Source organism: Ipomoea nil, unplaced genomic scaffold (assembly GCF_001879475.1).
Source record: "Ipomoea nil cultivar Tokyo-kokei standard unplaced genomic scaffold, Asagao_1.1 scaffold2036, whole genome shotgun sequence".
In the NCBI taxonomy this organism is placed as follows: Eukaryota; Viridiplantae; Streptophyta; class Magnoliopsida; order Solanales; family Convolvulaceae; genus Ipomoea; species Ipomoea nil.
Window position 1 is genome coordinate 5,002,164 of NW_017618464.1, and position 13,863 is coordinate 5,016,026.

The following is a 13,863-nucleotide window of genomic DNA, read 5'->3' on the forward strand; positions in this document are numbered from 1 at the left end:
ATCAACACCCTAATAGTCACAGGACCAAAAGTACAATTTGTTCTGGATATATATTAAAAACTTGGAGCATCCCCATGGGGGAAAAGAGAGGAGCAAGAGGAGGAGTGCTACTACAAGTATTGAGTTTTTTTTTTTTTTTTTTTTTTTTTTTTTTAAATTTCGTCAGGGAGCATTGGGTGTTAACCAACTAACGATCATCTTTTTTTTTTTTTTTTTTTTTTTTTTTCTCTCTCTCTCTTTGTTGACCTAACAAAAATCCAACTTAAATTACAATCATTGTTGTTGCTCTTAAAACTATTACCATCCACTTTATGATCATTGTTGTTGTACCAAGACTATGTGGTCTAATGGTATCCGGGTTAGACTTCAATTTGGAAGTTTGTGAGTTTGAGCCTTAGTGGATGCATTATTGGTTCTTTGTATTTCAGTAGGTTGAGGAAGTATATGCTAGTAGCATTCAAAAAAAAAAAAATCTTAAAATTGTAGTATTACTAAATTTGAGTTCGCGTAACCATATAATGCCTAATGAGTACAAATGACAATGGAAGGAAATTTGAACATTTCAAATTAGTTAATTGTTACAAACATGATTGAACCTACTTTTGATAATTTATCATTTGTTTTATAATGAAGCAAAGCACTAACATAGCAACCACTAGGGAAACAAATTTTGTTGTGCCATAAAAGATAGATGTCATATAATAGCAAGATTATTGGTTTAGTTCTCTTTAAAATTTTTGTCAAGAATTCAATATTTTATGGAAAAGAGAAAGAAAAAGTTTTTTATCCTTTCTAAGTAGGGTGGTCGTCACCAGGACTATGTGGTCCAATGGTACCCGGGTTAGACTTCCATTTGGAAGGTTGTGAGTTCAAGCTTCAGTGGAGGCGTTATTAGCTCTGGTGACAGACACTAGAACCATTATTTTTTAAAGTTTTTTTTTTATAAAAAAAAAAAAACTAGGATAAAAATCAAAGTAGCATAACATTTTCTTTTTTGAAAATAATTTTGACGAAAAATTTAAAAAGATAACAAATGGTGATGCTCTAATAAATTTTAATTTAAAATATTGGGCTAAATAAGCACATGTAGACTTTTATACTAGTACTAGTTTTTTCTACGCGCTTTGCGCGAAAATTTGTGCCCAATACTTCAACTCGATTAGTAAATCATTTTGAAATAGATAAAATGCATCTGTAATGTTTTTTCTTTCTTGAGTTGACGAAGTTTCATAAATATTCACGTAAAGTTTATTTTGTTGATGTAATTGAAAATTACACAAGAAATACAAATTCACTGTGATGAATATATAAATTTGTAATTTTAAGTAAAGGTATTGAACATTATATTACAACTATATCATGCTTGTATTATTTAGTTAGCATGTATCTTTCATATGTATCACTGCAGCACTTCGTCGGCAAGTCCATCTTGCCTTAGTTCTGGATATTTGTCTAGTACGATTGATATTGCTTGTTGAACTGACATGTCTTGACTATGTTCATCCCGCACTTTCTCAGTGTATAAGAGCCAAAAAATGGATTATCACAATTAATTAAGAAAGCAGCTCAGGGAAGATTATAAAAGTAAAAAATAGAAATAATAATTCAAGGAAAGCATACCTCTTTGAGAATTTTTCTAAATGCATCTCCAAGTTCAACAAGTGTATGTTGAGGAAGCTTGTCATCAATACCAAAGAGCATAAAACTGCAAATATAATTATATATATCAGGCATTGGATTATATTTGTAGCAGACTAAAATAGTGGCGCAAATAACCCAAGAGGTAAAAATTAAGTTAAACCAAATCACTCTGAATCTGTTCTGGACCTAAACCAAATCTAAGCTCATAGAGCTACTGTATCAATCTGTTATGCTTAAGCCACCTTATGGGTATAGCAACTAAATAGTACTTTCGCAGGTAAGAAAACTGATACTGAATCACCAAAAAAGTAAATAATAATAATAATAATAATAATAATAATAATAATAATAATAATAATTATTATTATTATTATTATTATTATTATTATTATTATTATTATTATTAAATGCCAATGAAACTTTGACTGAGATGATCCACAAGTGCATAAGTGATGCATTGATACCATAGCGCAGTAATAATATATTAATCTAGATTTTTAGATGATCTGGTGAAAGGTAAGTTCCCACTCAAGATCATGGTCATATAGTACAGAGTTGTCACCACTAATACTATATAAGTTGAGGCTCAAGCGCCTTATTATTGGAGCCAAAGAATTCTCATTACAAACACCATGTAGCCTGAAACAAAATATGCTTTCTTAAGGTAGTGATCTATAGTATAATAAAATATTGTGGCCAACAATTATAAAAAGGAGCGCACAAGAACACAAAATATCCAATATTTATTGTTTCTAACTAAATCAAATAGTAGTTATATAACCAAGCTCATTGAACCTACATGTAAAAATGCAGAAAAGTGCATTCTGGATAAAATTTCTAAAATAGAAACACTTACCATGCACGATGCTTCCATGTCAACAGGGCAACCAAACGAGTAGTCAGTTTGAATACGTCCACCAATTCTATCTCTTGATTCCAGCAATATCACCTAGTACAATACCATACAGCCTTTGTTACAGTGAAATTGGTCCTAAAAAAAGTAAGTTTCCAGCCAATAAGGGTAAGAATGTAAGATAAATGAAGAATTATCTCCACCAATTACAATTACAGATGGAGAAGAATTATATTGCCTGCCAATGTAGGAGGTAAATGTACCTATCAACAAAACAATAAAACATCAGGAAAAAAGAATGAAACTCTTTACAAAATGGATGTAAAAGCACAGCAGACCATAAGCAACCTTCCCAACAAGTTGGGTATTAACGAGTAACGTCATACATTTGGTCTTCCATGATTTATCTCTAAAAGCAGAGATCACTCAACCATGAACATAAATATAAATATATTATAATACATCAGACATGTAGATAAAAAGGAAACTTTGCACACATAAGAAAGACAAAAGTTGATTAGTTGTGAAACAAACAGGTAGGATTTCATGGCTGGTTATACACTTCAAAACAGAATGCAAAGATTATTGTATTTCTCATGTTTCTCAGTCAATACCAGAAAGACACATGACGCGGTAGAATATAATCAAGTACCAGCATCAATTTTAGACATTAAGATGCTATGATCAAAATTTGTGATGATCATCGTTTATAATGAGAACTATGACCCCTTCCCAGGACCATGCAATTAGACACCTATGAAATAGCTTTGCAACTAAACACACACACAGAATTCTTTTTTCCCCACCTTTGCAAACATTACAAAATACAACCACTGCATGCACTTTTATTTGGCAGGCATTATCTGGACAATTGTGATTTTTTAAATAAAGCATAAAGGTAAATCAAACACCTAGTAATTCCTTCCATTTATAACATTCAAAAATTCTGAAATTTATATGTGCCTTCTAAGCAATCACAGTAGAACAAATATGCGCGAATTCCAACTAATTGGATTTTATTAAACATATACTATTCCGACTAACAATTACGATAATTATAACCAGTAGTATATAACAAATGCATCTAATTTCCAACCAATAACAATGATTCAGAACGTCCACTTAAAAATTAGGCTTTAATCAATAAATTTACCTTTGATAAATAAAATTAGAAAAAACCATAGCCGCGATCAACGATCAAACCCATTGAATCCCTTTCATTGCTTCAATCCTACACATCTCTGCTTCGAATATCTTGTTTTTCCTTTTGATTGCTTAAATCCTTGATAGGAATTTGTGCTTACTATTAGGGTGAAACTGAAGGAAGTGAAGGAGGAACTTATCCTGTTGGTTATGATAGTAAATTGAGCCTCAGATTCTTAGGCGATGAAGGAGGATGAAGGAAGAAACGTCTGTGAGTATTGGGCGATGAAGGTGGAAATCTCATATTCTTACGCGATAAATGAGAAGATGAAGGAGGAAACGTGGTTGCAAATGATAGTTAACAGTAACATAATATTCTGGGACATTTTTGTCTTTAAAGAATTTTGTACAATATTAACAACACAATGTACAAACAGATCAGCAATAATAACACGGACAAAAACCAAGGATATAACCTGTATTAACACTTATTTTGTTTTTAGATTACTAAGAGAGACAAGTTAATTAGCAACAATTTTTTTTTGGCTTGAAAACTCATCTATTCCCAATTACTATGTGCATTTTATTAATTCTCATAAAGTGATTAGAGATGATCGAATAATAAAATTTTTAATGTTTTTTATCACTTTCAAAGTAGTCGTGCAAAAGTAGTCAAAGTCTTCAACCATCTTTCAAAAAGTGATCAAAATCAAATTTTAAATTATAAATGGTAAGATTTCGATCACTTTTTCGTGATTATAAATAAATAAGAAATTGTGTAACAGTGATTTATTTTTTAGTGGTATGTATTTGTTACTTTAGAATTATGGTTTACCTATGCAATCTACATCTCTCAAATATACCAAAATTAAAAAAATAAAAATTGTTGGGTTTCATTTATTTTTTGGTTGGTTGACATCAAACATAAAATTGCTTAAATGGACATTATTTTCAGTAGTCACAAACCCACCTATCATATGATACTGAAAATTCATAATCGCTGAAGGTTGTTACCTGTTTGGCAAGGACAACTATATATGAATTTTGGACTGTCTTTCTTACTTAAAATCACTATGAAAGTGACAAAAAGTAACATTGTTTGTCTTTGCTACTGGGAGCTAATATAAGCTAGGATTATGTTATACTCCGTATAAAACAACAATTCAACAAATTAGTTAGGGAAGTGGAGACTAAGACCCTATGCAAGTGTGCAACGAACTCAATTGAGATGGTGTTAACAAAAATTAGATTCCTCGACCTTTTATATACATACAAAAACCATATTCCACTCACTTATTTACCTATTCCGGAACATAATTTGTTTATTTTGGGGACAAGGTGTGGAGTATCTATTGGTTTTATACTTTTTATTAGGTAATGAGGGAAACTATAACCCCAAATTACACAAGAGAGGTAAACCACATTAGAAGACTATGTGTGACAAGCTTGTTCGGAGAGTGTTGAAAAGAATCGAACTCGTGATCTTCAAATATAATAATCATACTCCACCCACTTGGTCACCTACGAATTATAGCGTGGACCTGAGTCCACCATGCAATGTGGACCTTGGTCCAAAACAGCGTTGTTTTTGTCTAAATTCCTTTTTCACTGGAAATTATGAATCTACAGTACAGAAATTATGAATCTACAGTACAGATATTATGAATCTGCAGTATAGAAATTATGAATCTACTGTATAGAAATTATGAATCTATGATTTAAAAATTATTAATCTACAGTATTTAAATTATGAATCTACGATTTAAAAATTATGAATCTACAGTATAGAAATTATGAATCTAGACCCGGATGCACCATGCAGCATAACTATGTAACAGTCCAAATTTTATGTACTTGGGCAAGATTTTGGTACAAGACATGACCATAAGGAAATGGTTTGGGGTTTGTGAGAATGAGAATCAGTATTTCTGAAATTCGTAATGGCAGCCCATCATCTATTAATTTAATCAGAATGGCCCAGAGCTTGGCCAATGGCAAATTATATCGTACACCGACCTTCAAAACGATATCGTTTTGTTTAATGAAAAGAAAAGGTACCCTTTTCGTGTTGTTTCATGCCGCTCCGCAAAAAGTAACTCTTTTATTCAGTTTCATTTTGTATACATTGCAGTTTTAGTTCAACACAACTACAATTTCATTTCGATATAACTACAGTTTCATTCGATATTTATACACTCAAAAATGTGAAAATGTTATTTAATTTTATTTTATATACACTATAGTTTCATTAAAACACAACTACATGATCATTTCTGTATAACTACAGCTTCATTGCACAATATACACTCGAATATGTGAAATGTTATTCAGTTTCATTTTATATACACTGCAATTTCATTTCAACACAACTACAATATCATTTTGATATAACTATAGTTTCGCTAGGTAATATACACTCAAATATGTGAAATTGTTATTCAGTTTCATTTTGTATACACTACAGTTTTATTTCAACACAACTACAGTTTCATTTCATTTCAATTGTAGTTTCACTTGATAATATAAAAATAATACGTGAGGCAGTGTCAGTTTAGATACATTGTAGTTTCAGTTGATAATTAATACACCAAATATGCGCACTCTGTTAACTCTAACGGCAAACGGCACCGTTTTTTACCGTGGTACACGTCCACCGTGGTCCACGATATAAGGACTAAAATTCAACTTACAAAATCTTCTTCTTTTTCTTTTGGTATATCAAAAATGAAAAACAAGAATAATATCTCACCAATGTAACATTAATATAGCATATTTGGTTCATATAAAAGGTCGGGAATATAATAGAATTCTCAAGAATAGACTTATTACATTGTTTGATAAATTATTTTATTTTTAAAAATAATATTCAATAGGATAAGTTATTCCCCTGGTAAGAGAATTAATTATTTCAGGAGAGAGAGATTAATTAGACTTTTTCATGTTTTCATGAATAGCTTCTTTTTTTTTTTTGGTAATATGCCTAATAATAAAATACATACATGTAAAGAACATATATAGGAGGAAGAATTGTGATCTGAGCAATTAGTGGATGAGATCAGATCTGGAGGAGGTGATAGTGTAGACTACAGGCTGTATGGTATGGTGATTTAAAGCTCAGTTCCAGTCTTTACGCATAGAAAGAAAGAAAGAAAGATTATACGTAGCGTGCATGTGCAGATTACCTTAGTTTAGTTTTGCTTCACACAAACGTAATACGCTTAGCTTTGTCTCACTCATCATCTCACATGCCCTAACGTGCTACTTTCTTTTCTTATCCATTTGTTGACTGTTACGTTGTGCATCTTAGAATTGAATATCCACTTTCGTATGTATGTATATTATTGCTTTATACTCTTCTTAATCAGATTATGCAACCGCAATTTAGACTAGATCTGGATTAATATTTTGTTATTTCACATTCTATATAGTATTTTGATGACAAGATCAGATTTGTCCATAACAAAGAAGCAATGCAGAAGCCTTATAGGCCGCTAGTCTAATGAACAAAATAATATTCAGGAATGAAATAAACCATTTATTTCAAATGTAAAGAGATTAATGTACATAATAATACATTTCCAATCCCAGAAAAATAAAAAATAGAATCAACAGAGAGTGACACCCTAGACTACAATGTTTCTTGAATCAATTTACAGTCGCCAGCCTCCCCGAATCATGGAGGAAGACTGCGCGATGAATCAGTGAGCCTGCCTGAGAAACCTAAACGACGACATATATATAATATGTGACCCTTCAATCTCTACATTCTTACGTCATATACACATCTTAGGAATATAATCACGAGACAACCTTTTCAAACCTCGGTCCTCAAAGGCAAAGTAGCGTGGCTCTTCCCGTGTTGCTTGGCCTGATGTTGGGACCAGTACGAGTGGGCAGCTAAGACCCGGTTCAGAAGCTCCTGCGGTACAGGCTCTCCCCGCCTTTGCTGCGGGGCGATGCTCGCAGTATGAACCAACGTCTTCCATTTATCCTGTATCAAAAAAACGAATTAAGCAGCATGTGGATGCTATGAGAAGATCAGAATGATTGGTTTGCTCATATAGTTTTTGTTTAATTAATGTTAAAAGTTAGATCCAAGGTTATCTACAACAGCTCATATGTAGCATCATATGCTTTTTGTGCAATCATTCTTAGCTGTCCTAAGATTCAATACTCCCATTTTAATTGTATAAACCTATAAATATTTAGACTTTTGTGACCTGTGCTCTGATACCACTTGTTAGGATCACTTACCACTTACCACTAAGCCAAAAGCTATAATTCTAAAGCCAACACCACATTTTCGAAAGGCAATGTGCTGGACTTAGCCCTTCAGGGGCCTCCACCCAACAATCCCCTAACCACCCGATGCTGGACTTGGCCTTTCAGGCCTCCGCCCGACAAGGTGACATAAATATCTATGACAAAAGTTCAAAACCGAAAATCCCAAGAACTACCCTACACTATGAGCTTTGCTCGAATGTGGAAACATCAAAGATATGGACAGAATGAAATGAAAGCTCGAGTAGTGAAAATTATACGTAAGTTGTCGAGATCAAATTAGATCACACACCTTCAAGTCAACGTATGTGCGATGATCTGCATTCTCAAAAGCACGCATTTTAACATCACGCCACCTGCAAAACCAGATCGATTAGAAGTCCACTTCATATCGGGAAGTTAAATGGTACTCGGGTTTTGTTTCCCCGTACCTTCCAGTTCCGAGTTGCTCTACTGCTCCAACCAGTCCATCAACTTCTGCAACAGAAAACGGTCTTCGGGTCCTACGTTGCGAAAGTTCAGTGCGCTTACTTTTCCCATTCAGAGGAACAATTGCAAGTGCCTCGGCATTTGATGGTGGAACCGCCACCAAAGCTTTGGTGTCTGAATCACATAAATTAGTCGAGGAATCAGTAGGATTCTCCGAAAACGGTACCAACTCACGGTTGCCCTCAACGGGTTTATCCATAATAATCTCGGGTGAGGGATCAGACGGAATAGTGGAAAGCGCCAAATCCAAGTTAGGACTGGCTGGACTCCTGAACATATATAGAAACATAATTTGTTTAAACAACGTGCCCAAAATCTAGACCAAACTAAAAAAATTAAACATAAACCTTAAAATTCAAATTACCCGGAAACTTCTGTTTCCACAGCAGCACGTAAGGAAGAAGGAGCATCTTTCGGGGTCGAAACAAGAGAAACTTGGCTTAAATTAGGCTCCAACGTAAAACCCAATGCATCGATGTTGCCATTGTGAGATATACCAGCTTGCTTTAGAGTTCTATTATCGTCTCTTACCTTCTTTCCTTGGAGAACAACTCCCACCCGTAAACCACCCGCTACTATGGCTGTAACAGCCTCCATCACTGTTCTCTGTGGAAAACATTCATATCGTACTTCAAAACCGAGACTCAGATATCCACAACATCACGCAAAAAGATTCAAACTTTAACATAAAGGCGGGATGTTAAATGGGATATAAGAACACGAGATCAAAGAAAATCCCGAGTACCTTCAATGATCCAACTGTTGCAGTTTCGGGAACCTCAATGTAAAGCTCTGGCACCTTGAAAGACTTGATGCTAAATTTTACTGGAAGTGAAAAGAAACCCCACATCAAAAAAATCTTTTCGGATATAGAAACAGATAACCCCAAATTGAAATCAACCTTAAAATCTTACTATTGTCTCCATTAATTCTCTTGTCGGGCAAATTAGAAATGCTTTCACTACTAGCCTCCTGATCGTACGCAATAGCAAAGCTACGGTTACACAACTTCCTCCTCTTCGAAGAAGTTTCAAAGTGACATCTTTCTCGGGCATGAAAGATTTTCCTACTACGATATGAATGCTTCATCGCTTTCTCATCTACAATGCCAAACTACGGTGTTAAGAGAATATCAAGTGAAAATTGCTATAACATCATAATGTATATATATATCCCACTTACAAGTGTCAGAAAAGTCGCATTCTTTCAACCCGAGAGCTGTCTTCCGGTGTCTGGATGTCAGCATTTTCCTGATTCGTTTGTACCCAATGCGGGATTGTGACCTGAAAGGCCTAATCTTGGTGCTGTGTTTATAGCACCCGTAAGAATTTTCGCCATCATCTCTAACACCTAACTTTACATCGTTCCTGTGCTTTGCAAAACAAACACGAGGAAATCGTTCCCTGTACAACGGGAAATGTACACTACTCTCTGAGTTAACGAGGTGGAGGGTGTTATTATTATTCACATAATTATTCTCCATCGGATCCTTTACAGTGCGATCGTTAGCTACAGTTAAGTCTTCTTCTATATGCGTTTCAATTTCAATCCCGAGTTTGCCATTGCCATTAAACACCTTCGAAGTCTGTTCCTGGAGCGAACAATCTTTGGGATACAAAGATCCACCAAAACCATTATCCTCGATTTTCTGCACTTCAATAACGGGATCAGATACCGAGCTTCCCTGATCAGATTTCACATATTTCCCTGAAGCTTCAATCTTTTCTTGCTTAACAATACCTTTCTCCTCATCTGCAGCAATATTACTAGAAGCAGAGCTTTCACTCTCCTGCAAAAGCTTCCCAGCCACAGTGGCCAACAATTCAAATGCACAAATTTGATTATCCTCCAAACTTTTGAGGGGGTGTCTCCTCTGAATCAAAAAACAACAAATTTCACAGAAATTAAGGAAATTGCAGAGAAATTAAGGCTAATATTCCAAAATATTTAACCATCCTTATTCCTTACTCGAACTGATCTGGGACCTCTAGGCACACAGGGAATCTGAAACCCACCAAAACCATACTCCAATCTCTTCTTCAGCACCATCTCTTAACCAGCATACCAAGAACAGATAACTATGTGCAGTGAAATTATGGTAATTTGATCTGCAACCAAAGATTTAATACAGTTTCAATCAGAATCTTAAGTAAAATTAGCAATTACAGAAAGATTGAAAAACTGGATTATAACAACAGCAACCAGTCAAACACAATCTCAGAAACAAGAAAAAGAATAAAGAAGAAGAAGAAGATCAAATTTTGAAGATTCAAATCTTTAATCAGAAATTATCAAATTGAATTCCCAAACACTGCAAGAGAGAATTTGGTTCAAGAATTACCATTCAAACAAGAAATGCCAAAAAAGTCAAAATTTTTAAAAACTGTTAGGCCATCAAATCCCACAGATCTTATTCCAAGATATGATCCAACCCAAACCCACCTCCATTGAAGGCTTCAAGCTTAGAACTTAGAACATGCAAAGCAGAAACCAGACTCCAATTCCAACAACACAACCTAGAAAGGCTAGAAAATCCAACCCAGAAAACATCTCATCACAGCTCCCCAGCTGATCAACCAGAATTCCACCCAATTCCCACTTTCCCAAACTCAGATCACACCCAACTCCCCAAAAAGGAAAACCCACCAACCCAAGGTGCAGAAACAACCCAAATTCAATTCCCCAGAACAAAGAACATTACCTGAGGTGAAGAAAAACTGTACAGATTCAGTGTGGTAAGAATGAAAGAATGAACATTTTTGTATACATAATTTGATCCAAGTGAAGAAGTTGTGGACAGGATTTGAAAACCTCCGAGCTTGGGTGAAAAACACACAACCAAACAGTGCTTAAACCCCTTTCTCTCTCTCTCTCTCTCTCTCCCTCTATCTCTGATGCAGCTTTCGTGAATTTCAAAGGTTGTTTTTTTATAGGTTGAACACCACAGAACCGGACCAGCCGGTAAAAGGGGATTGCTGTCCGGATTATTGCAGGTTTCCCCTCCCTTTGCCACCACTACTATGCCTATCCACAAGATGGGTTTCCGCCACGTGGATTTTAGCTCAGGTTTTTGGCTGCTCTGCTTCATTCAAGTTATATATTTTTAGCATTTTTATAGAATTTAATTTAATTATATAAACTATAGAAATAGTTTCTTGTGTCCTCAGCACGTCAAATCGTCAATGACGTGGGGACAAAATTCTTTTATTTGTACTTAGATAATTGGAATATTCCCATATTGCTTAAGTTGGATTCTTATTAATATTTTTCAATCAAATTTGTTTCACAAAATTTTCTTAATATTATTTATTTCTCATATATAATTTGTAAATTATTACATAAGAGTGATATTTATTTAGTATATCTTTTTTCATATAGTGATTACAAGTTTTTATTGGATGAGTTAAATGCTTATTCATCTATTTTTATATATTGTCATTATTTTACTTTTAGATGTCTAACTATAATTGGTATACATTCAATAACTAGTAAACTTGCACGAAGAAAAAAAAAATATAGTAAAGCTATAAGTAAATTAGGACAATAGAAATAATAAATACATTGAGAACAATGAAGAAATATAAAATGGGTAAAAATCTGTAAATGTATAATACAATGAACAAGTTATTAATGTAACTCCTTTCAAAAAAAAAAAATATTAATGTAACTTAAACGGTTAAACCTTAAAAAAATCATGTTTCACTCAATCAGTCACTACTTTCAAGATGACTCATATTTTTTGATTTTATTTCTAATTTCATCCTTTAATTTAGTATATCAAAAAGCAAAAAAGCTATAGCAAAAAAAAAAAAAAAATTGTTTGGTAAAATAGTTAGTCTATTTGTCAATTTTGACTTATTTGATCACTATTAAATCTTTGACTTGGTTAAACAATCAATATGAATGTTTGATTAATTAACTTTTTGTAATAACTTATTGCTTCAAAATGCTAAAATTCAAAAAACTGCTCAAAGTAGTTTTTTCGATCACCTTTTTGAGAAAGTCTAACAACTAATTTACCAAACACTTTTCTACAATCAGCTAATACTATCAACTAATCAAACCCACTAACTCAATCAGCTAACAACCATATATCAAACACCTCATAATTCTATCAACGGAGTTTTTGAGACATCAAGAAAAAGCAAACTCTTTAATATTTGATGGGTGTTGAAATGTTACGATTTTCTAACTACTTGTAAATTAGTTAAGTGACCAGCACATTAATTTTACCTTTGTTATAAAAATATCATTTTGACTTTATTATGCATTTAATATATAGACAAATTGAAACTATACTTGTTTAATTAATTTACTTAAATCAATGTTTTTTTATGCATATAAGATAACTTTTCTATGGATGGATAAGATATATATAGTTTCCAATTTAAATCATTATTACTATTTATATAGATTTACCTTATAAGACTTTTGCAAGGTCAATCCTCAACTTTCATTAATAAGAATTGAATCTATATATTATTATTTTGCATATCATTTGGCTTTCTTAGTTTCAACTTATCAGCTATAAATAACTTAAACTGATTTACATCATTGTGATCATTTATCGACTAAGGTTCCAATGAAAACTTCACTCAATGATGTACACTGCAGACTTTTCCTAAATCAGAGAACTAAATCTATACTATTATTTTGCATATCATTTGTTCCCGATGCATAACATAGATATTGTTCTTCACACATACAATTTAACTAAGTTTTAACAAGTAAATACAAGTTAATTATATGTAAAACCACACAATACACAAATTAATATAAAATTTTTTATACAATGAACATTGTACCATATAAATAGCATGCTTTTTTCTTTTTCTTATAATAATCAAAAAGTTATGTTTCCGCTCATAATTTTTTTATTTGAAAAAATATTCTGTGTTTTTTTTTTTTTAATCTTTTTGGTTGGATAGATATATCTATAATCTTGGCTTATAGCCTAGATCATATCATGTGTTATCTGACTTGTGCATCCCTGTCAAGATTAGCCTGGATCATGTGTTAAGATCTCTGTCAAACCATCCAGCTGCCTCTATGTTCAAATTGGATTTGTTTGGTTAGTGACAACAAATACATTCTCCTAATTCAACATTTGATTTAAATGTTTAGATCTAATAGGTTGTTCAGTAGATATGAAAGCTTAATTTTATTCACTTTATCTACTCATCTTCTCGATTTGACTCGACGATCAACTATGAATAACCTAAGCTATTTTTTATTTTTTTTTTGATTTTTTATTGACTGAGGTGAAGGCAAGCTTTACCCATAATACATTTTCGGATAACAGTTGTATGCTTTCTCATAAGCAGTAAATCAAAGTTAAAGATTTTCATGCGATAAAGTTGAGGTGAAAATGTGATTCAATTCATTCAAATCAAAAGTGACGTTTCTTTTATAAATTATTATTCCTAACAATATTTCAAAAAACAAAAAATCGATAT

At 33.0% G+C, this 13,863-nt stretch overlaps 1 protein-coding gene across 1 annotated transcript; it reads right to left on the reverse strand.

The window, feature by feature from the left end:
• Nucleotides 1-7,162: 7,162 nt before the first annotated feature.
• Nucleotides 7,163-11,325, reverse strand: LOC109148190 (telomere repeat-binding protein 4-like). Its single transcript, XM_019296036.1, has 9 exons — nucleotides 11,109-11,325; nucleotides 10,376-10,515; nucleotides 9,590-10,280; nucleotides 9,322-9,507; nucleotides 9,153-9,232; nucleotides 8,772-9,013; nucleotides 8,350-8,676; nucleotides 8,211-8,274; nucleotides 7,163-7,628 (listed from the first exon to the last, which is right to left on the reverse strand). Exons 2-9 carry the CDS (start codon nucleotides 10,454-10,456, stop codon nucleotides 7,452-7,454), a joined length of 1,848 nt encoding a protein of 615 aa, XP_019151581.1. The 5' UTR covers nucleotides 10,457-10,515; nucleotides 11,109-11,325; the 3' UTR covers nucleotides 7,163-7,451.
• Nucleotides 11,326-13,863: the final 2,538 nt, after the last annotated feature.